This window comes from Hippocampus comes, unplaced genomic scaffold, assembly GCF_001891065.2.
Source record: "Hippocampus comes isolate QL1 unplaced genomic scaffold, H_comes_QL1_v1.1 scaffold71, whole genome shotgun sequence".
Taxonomy (NCBI): domain Eukaryota; kingdom Metazoa; phylum Chordata; class Actinopteri; order Syngnathiformes; family Syngnathidae; genus Hippocampus; species Hippocampus comes.
Window position 1 is genome coordinate 187,203 of NW_017805932.1, and position 7,347 is coordinate 194,549.

Below are 7,347 nucleotides of genomic sequence, written 5' to 3' on the forward strand. Positions count from 1 at the left end.
TTTTTTTTTTTTCTGTTGTTTTTGTTGATTTTTTTTTTTTTTTTTTTTTTTTTTTATATATTTTATTATTCCAATTGTTGTATCTTTTGCACTTTGGAATGTTATAGCTATATCTATATATGGGCAAAATACACGTTTCTGACATTATACTTTTGTAAAATATGTCGAAAGTGATACTTACCGCAAATGCCTCATAAAGTTGAATCTACTGCCGTTACTTTGCCATCTAGCAATGTTAGCCAAAGATGCTAGTAGCAACCCGGTGAAGCCGGGGGGCGGGCTTTCTCTCCCGTCTCATTGCTATGACGTCTCGTTCTCTGATTGGACCTTCGTCCTTCATAAATACTGGGAGCGTTTACGATACTGTCAGATTTGGGAGTTTACACACAAATTTGGAATATCACCAGAAAACCAAAACAAACACTTGCAACAATGGTTGAGAAGTTTGTCGGGACGTGGAAGATGATTTCCAGCGAGAACTTTGATGACTATATGAAAGCAATTGGTAAGATATTATTTTTTACTATTATTGGAATAATCTTTATTGGCCAAGTATATAAAACACACAAGGTAGTATGAGCCAGACTATTATTATTATTATTATTATTATTATTATTATTCATTTTTTATTTCGAACTTTGTTAACCTGCAACTAGGAATAGTTCACGAAATCCCCTCTGCAATATTGATTTTATGTCCACGTACCTGCGCTTTTCTCCTCACAAATGGGACGTCGTTGACTTGCTGTGCGCTTGTGCTGGTGCGCAGGCGTCGGTTTCGCCATCCGGCAGGTGGGCAACCGCACCAAGCCCAACTTGATCGTCACGGTGGACGAGCAGGGCACCGTGAGCATGAAGACCCAGAGCACGTTCAAGACTTCCGAGATCAAATTCAAGCTCAACGAACCCTTCGAGGAGACCACCGCCGACGACAGGAAGACGCGGGTTCGAACCCCACACTTGCTTTGTCTCGTTCTTCTCGAGTGGGTGCATGCATGCGTGCATACGTGCGTCCACTAAGCCGGAGGGCTGGTCTCTCTTTCTGTGTGTGTGCGTGTTTAGACCGTCATCAGCTTGGAAAATGGCAAACTTGTGCAGAAGCAGAGCTGGGACGGCAAAGAGACGAGCATCGAGAGAGAAGTGACCGATGGCAAATTAATAGCGGTAAGCAATTCAACCAGCACATTGAAGTCTTTGATTTATCGTGTGCTTCGGGAAGAAAAAAATTTTTTTTCTTTTAATCCTGTGTCTTAAAAAATATCGGAATACTGAACATTATGTTAGTCACATCAACAAGTGAACACACACTGGATGCAAAGTAAATATTTTTCTTATTGTTTGAGCCATACGTTCTCTTAAAAATTATCAAGTAAACATAAGAAATTAAGGACATTTAAATACTAAAGGAAGACATTTTTATGTTTCTTCAAATAATGTTCGTCACATCAACAAGTGGACACACACTGGATTGGATGCAAAGCAAATATTTTTCTTAATGTTTGAACCATACGTTGTCTTAAAAATTATCAAGTAAACATAAGAAATTAAGGACATTTAAATACTAAAGGAAGACATTTTTATGTTTCTTCAAATTATGATCAGTTCATTTTTTTCCAGGAATTTAAATTTAAATCTGGTAAAAGTCCATATTGTCAAGATACAAAATAAGGATATTTTAGGTACAAAATGAAGATGCTGGCAACCAGTTCAGGGTGTATCCCGCCTGCTGCCCAAAGACCACCCACATGAGGATCAGTGGATTAGAAAATAGGCGGATAGATAGTTGGGAAAAAAAAATCCCCTCCCCCCAAAAAAGTAATATTTGTATATTTTTTAATATACATTTTCAAACGATGAAATGGCTCTAACTTTAAATGTGCAACATGCATTTACTTTATTTTTCATATTTATGAAATAACATGTTCCTCTGAAGTTTATTAGTATTCAGACAGATAGTTGGGAAAGAAAAAATCCCCTCCCCCAAAAAAGTAATATTTGTATATTTTTTAATACATTTTCAAACGATAAAATGGCTCTAACTTTAAATGTGCAACATGCATTTACTTTATTTTTCATATTTATGAGATAACATGTTCCTCTGGAGTTTATTAGTATTCGCTCCCATTAACAAATTATACATATTTATAGAAAATTGAATTGTTATTTTAGAGTACAATTTTTGCAGATATAAAATCAATATTTTCAAAAGTATTTGGAATCTGTCGTGATTGTGACCCATTGGGCTCATGGTGTTGTATATGTGTGTGTGTGTGTGTGTGTGTGTGTATATGTGTGTGTGTGTGTGTGTGTTGCTGCAGAGGTGCATCATGGGAGACGTGGTGGCGGTGAGGACATACGTGAGGGAGGCGTGATGACGTGTCGCCGCCGCCTCGCCGGACCCCTGACAGGCTCAGTTTCATGAGCGTCAATTTTTTTTTTTCTTTGGGGTGGGGGCGAGGATGTTGCCTCCAAATTGTTAAAATTGTGCAGATTCCAATAAAGCTCATTTGTCAAAGCGTCATTTTCATTCGTGATAACAATCAAGCCGACTGGAGCCAAAATGGCTTCCTGCCTTTGATTTGTTTCGCTTCAATTTTTGGGCGGCTTCAACGCAAAACACTTCAAAGGTCACCCCGTTTGATGTATGATTCCCTCTGGCAGCAGGAATGTCCAGTGGAGAGGGTCACGCAGGGACCGCAGTGAGGAAATGTCTTTTTTTTTTTCCTTCTCACATCCAGGAGGTCACACATTTCCCATTGTACATGTAGAGCCACTAAAATGGATTTTCCGTGTCTGCACTTAACCCTTTCAGGGACAGCGGTTACAACAGTGGACGGCTTATCAGGTTACAGGTGATCATTCTTGGCGCATGAAATGGTTAACATAAAATTGCAATTGGGTTATTTGCGTACCAAGCATATATCCACCAGCACACACCACGACACTACCGTAAAAACCAGTATGGAGATTTACAAACGTATTATCTTGCGTATTTGATCCATCCTGGGTTCGAAGTCCAAATTGGGTAATTTGAACCATGTAGTATGGGTTTAAGATGACATATAGTAGTAGCATGACCACAAAATAAAATGTGACATCATTCATGTGTATGCTCTCCATCCTGAGATTAATCGTAGAAAGGGTTCTGTCAGTCGTCATCTGTACCTGTGGGTAAAAAACAAAAACAAAAAACAAAAAACAAAAAAAAAAAAAAAAACAAAAAAGGACGTTTCGCTTCTCTCACAGAAGCTTCGTCAGCGGTAGACAACCCTGAAGTCTCCGTGAAGACTCCGGGAAGTTGCTCTGCGCTAAAAGGCTGAGCGTGGCCTGTTAGAGGACTGGGTGGGGATGGTTAGTCACGCCCCTATGGTGAAGAGGCCCATTGGTTTCTAAACTCCCTATCATTGGGTCTTGATTAGGCCTATTGTTTGGGCTAAGGCTGAATAGCTACTTTCAGTTAGCCTGATCAGCATGTCTATGTCCCTTACTGGTCAACAAGTTATTGTAAATAGGAGACAGGTTAAATCTGATACCTCCTTCACGGTTCAAGCATCCTGAGATTAAAAAAAAAAAAATCTGAATTGGATCTATGTACTGTACATCCAATATATAATATTCAGTGTGATTAGTCATGGGCATGCATATTCGTGTGTACGTATGTGCTCCCTACCGCGAGGCAGAATGCTAGAAATTGAAAATGGGATCGTTGCACCATGGAGCAAACGTTAGCTATAGTAAGATGCAAACATGAAATTATGCAGTATGACTCCTCATCCTGAAATGAACCCCTTTTGGGGACAGCGGCCACTACAGTGGACAGCTTATCATGTTATCGGGTTACAGTGTGCATGAAAGGGTTAAACAATAAAATTCGGTCATTTTAACGACGATATGTAGTCCAGATCCAAGTTTGATTCAGTATCGCGCATCATAAACGATCCCGTTTGATTCCTCGGCAAGTGTACGTGTTACCAACATTTGAAAAGATCACATCTGCTCGGTGTTGACTCGCAGGTGCAGCGGGAGACCGAGACGAGACCTCCTCCCGGGAATCCCGTTGTTTGGGAATGATTGCAAGCCGACAACCCGGCGAGAGCCACGCGGGAAAGCGTTCAAGGAATAACGCTGATACAGCAGCGCGGGCATACCTCATGTTTTGGCTGCTGTTTTTCTTCCCACATTTGAACCTTTATCACTAGTCCGAACAGGGAGGGAACTTTCTGGGAAGTTTCGCCGCCCAAACAGGGAAGCCACACAGGAAGCAGCGTGATAGCGAGAAGGCCGCCGTCGGAGGGCTCGGCCGGTTGCAGCTGCTTCGTGTTATTCCTGTCAACCTAACCTGGCTTTTCGTTTGTGTATGTGCTCCATCCTCAGAACCAAAATCAAAGTTGTCTGACTTGAACTCTTGTCTCGTTATATCATTTCGACTGTCTGTCTCTTCACTAACATGTGGATGCGTACGCACACCCTCCTGACAGCACAGCATGAGAGATGGCTCACTCGAATGACGCAATATGCTACAGATCCAGCCTCGGATGAAGTAGCATTCGTGTTCTATAACAGGCAGTTATGATGGTTAACGACGGTGTATTTTGGATGAGGCGGCGAGGGGTTGTTTTCGTTTTAAAGGCTCGGTGTCACGACCTCGGCGCAAACATCTGGAAAGCTTCATTTGACTGGGAGCGTGGACGCCCTTCCTCCGCTTGTCCTCAACTTCACACCAGAAGTTTGACGAGACGTTGGAGAACAATACGACGCCACAAATATGAACGCAGAATAATGAGTACAGTCGTACCTCTACTTACGAACGTCTCTTCATATGAATTTTTTACGAAACGTCTCATCAGGAAAATATTGTCTCTTGTTACAAAAGAAATTTAAAGATACGAAAGGTAAAAATACAGTATGGGCAGCTCGTCACATATCCGAGTTTACTGAACGCAACATACTTAAAGCTGCTATGCCAATGGCATCTTCCTAGCATCCCATTGGCTAAGCGGGATGTACGTATGTATGTGTCCATGTGTGTATAGAAATAGATAGATAAGTGTCTTTGCAGCATCCTTGTCATTTGCCCCTCGGGCCGTGAGGCGTTACGATAGTTTTACGTAAATGTGAATCACCCAGAAAAGTATACACCAGTACGACGATCGCTCACTACGCCGATGTTTGCTTTGGACATTTTCGAAGGATTGTTAAAAGCCGACAAAATCATTCGGATTAGATCTTTTTTACAAAACGCCATGCAAAAATCACTTCTGAGAGAGAACATGGACTAAAGAGGGCAAAAAAACGATGAGGACGCAGTTAAGAGTTCAATGATGTCATCATTTTTATTCTTTATTCTTTGTTTTTTTTTACATGACAGGTATGCGCAACGCTCTTTTATTGCGCAATAATCTCATTGTAAAATGTATTTGTTACACATTTTGATGCATTTTTATGCAGGAAACATATATGTCTGAATTTTGGGTGGGCCTTGGAACGGATTAGGGGATTTACATGGAAAACGCGTCTCTACTTACAAAACTTTCTAGTTAAGAAATTTCTTCCAGAGCTAATTAATTTTGTAAGTAGAGGTACCACTGTCATATTAATTTAATAGTGTATATAATAATGATATATTCAGATTAAAAGAAATGGCACTGGAGGTACTTACAACAACAACAAACACATGCAAAATATGAACTAAAAAGACCTAAAAATACAAAAACAAACCCTCAAGAAAATTCCCACTAAAATAAAGGTCGAAATTTTGCAAGAGCAGAGCCCCGAGCTTGCCCCTTCCCAGTCCCCGCTGTGGCCAGCCTATAGAACGATGGAAATCTTTCAAGTGAGGCCACGCAAACAAATGCAACACAATGGCCTTCGGGCCCGCGCTCACTGCTACTGCAAACAAAATTAGACGTTAGTCAGCAGGAGGTGAGCGGCTGGTTTCTTTTCCCCCCTTTTTGTTTTTTTTGGGGGTTTTTTGCAGCGTCTTCACAATTTTCAGCCATGGGACCAGTAATGCGGAGAGGGCTTCGACGACACCAGAACAAGCATGTGCGCTTGTGTAGATGTGAGAGGGCTGGCCAGACTCCTTTGTGCGGAACTCTTTGGAGTGCGCGGAAATGTTTATTTGTCCTTATTGTATGGACGCAGCATGATCTTCTCCACAGGAAAAATTTCAGAGTGTCACTGCCAAAAAAAAAAAAAAAAATTAAAGGGGAAGTCAAGTCAAACATTTTCCTATTCGACCCCGCTCGTCTAAACACACATTCTGATGAATAGTGCGTTGGTGGAAAAGGAAGGAAGCAGCAAAATGCAACCGTTTTGATCCATCTCAAGGGCGGACGGTTTGACTGAAAATGTTGCTGAGGTATTGACCAATCACAGCTCACCTTGCGAATGTCACATGACCAAACTCAGAAAACAGGTCAAATCAAACTTGAAACTTTTTTTTTAAATGAGGAATCTGTGAATTTCCGATCTGCTGAGCTACAAATTTGATGCCGTTATGATAAATACAAGCGCATTCTAAAATATTTCACTAATTGCCTCATGCTGGCAGCGTCTATTTTGGTTGCCCACTTCTTTCACCCAAAATGGCTCTCAAACAGCTTCATAGATTTTAATCAGAAAGTTCTGGCACAAAAGTAAAGTTTGGTATGGATCAGTTGTGCGCAACCTTTGGAAGCAGACCTGTTAAAAAAAAAAATTTAAAAAGTGGATCCTACTTCTAAAACCAAGAAATTTAAGTAGTTTTGATGCAAATCTGATTTCATTAAATGTGACTTCTGTTTCATCATCATAAATATTAATTGGGACAGAATTAATTTTGACTGCCTCACAATGAGGTGTGCAAATCTGTTTTGGCACCCCACTTCTATCACCAAAACTAAATTTGTTTGTCTGACAATTTCGAGAGTTCAAATGAGCTATCATCAGAAAGAAAGCGCTGCCACAAGAGTACGACACGGTAGATTTTGGCAAAGGGAACTGAAATTGAGTGGATCCTACTTCCTAGACCAGGAAATCTGTTTAATTGTGATGCACCAAGCTTCTAATGATTATTTAATTATTTAGAGGGCACTGAAAAATCCCAACCATTGATTCGAACTTCTGGCTCATTGTGAGGCTTCCACAGGATGTCTGTTTTTAGTACGCCACTTCTGTCACCCAAAAGGTTTCCCAGATACTTAAGGGGCCACATTAGCTTGTTTTCCACGTCTTTAAAATTCTAATGTAAAATTCTTCTCAAATAAACTAAGAAATAAATAAATAATATCAGAGCACAGTTTCCTCTCCAGGGATGGCGTGAGCTCCCGCCGTCTTTGTTTGGAACGTGAAACTTCAGATTTTCCCC

The 7,347-nt window shown here is 40.7% G+C and overlaps 1 protein-coding gene across 2 annotated transcripts in view; it reads left to right on the top strand.

Moving 5' to 3' along the window:
- Nucleotides 1-2,520, top strand: part of fabp4a (fatty acid binding protein 4a) — a 4,323-nt gene extending 1,803 nt beyond the window's left edge. Inside the window, exons 1-4 of one of the 2 annotated variants that reach the window (XM_019890249.1) lie at nucleotides 351-505; nucleotides 769-944; nucleotides 1,062-1,163; nucleotides 2,318-2,520. In XM_019890249.1, coding sequence (XP_019745808.1) covers nucleotides 433-505; nucleotides 769-944; nucleotides 1,062-1,163; nucleotides 2,318-2,371 — 405 coding nt within the window. In that variant the 5' untranslated portion in view covers nucleotides 351-432 and the 3' untranslated portion in view covers nucleotides 2,372-2,520. Of the gene's footprint in view, nucleotides 1-350; nucleotides 506-768; nucleotides 945-1,061; nucleotides 1,164-2,317 lie in introns of those variants that run through there. The other variant, XM_019890250.1, reaches the window with a different exon arrangement.
- Nucleotides 2,521-7,347: the final 4,827 nt, after the last annotated feature.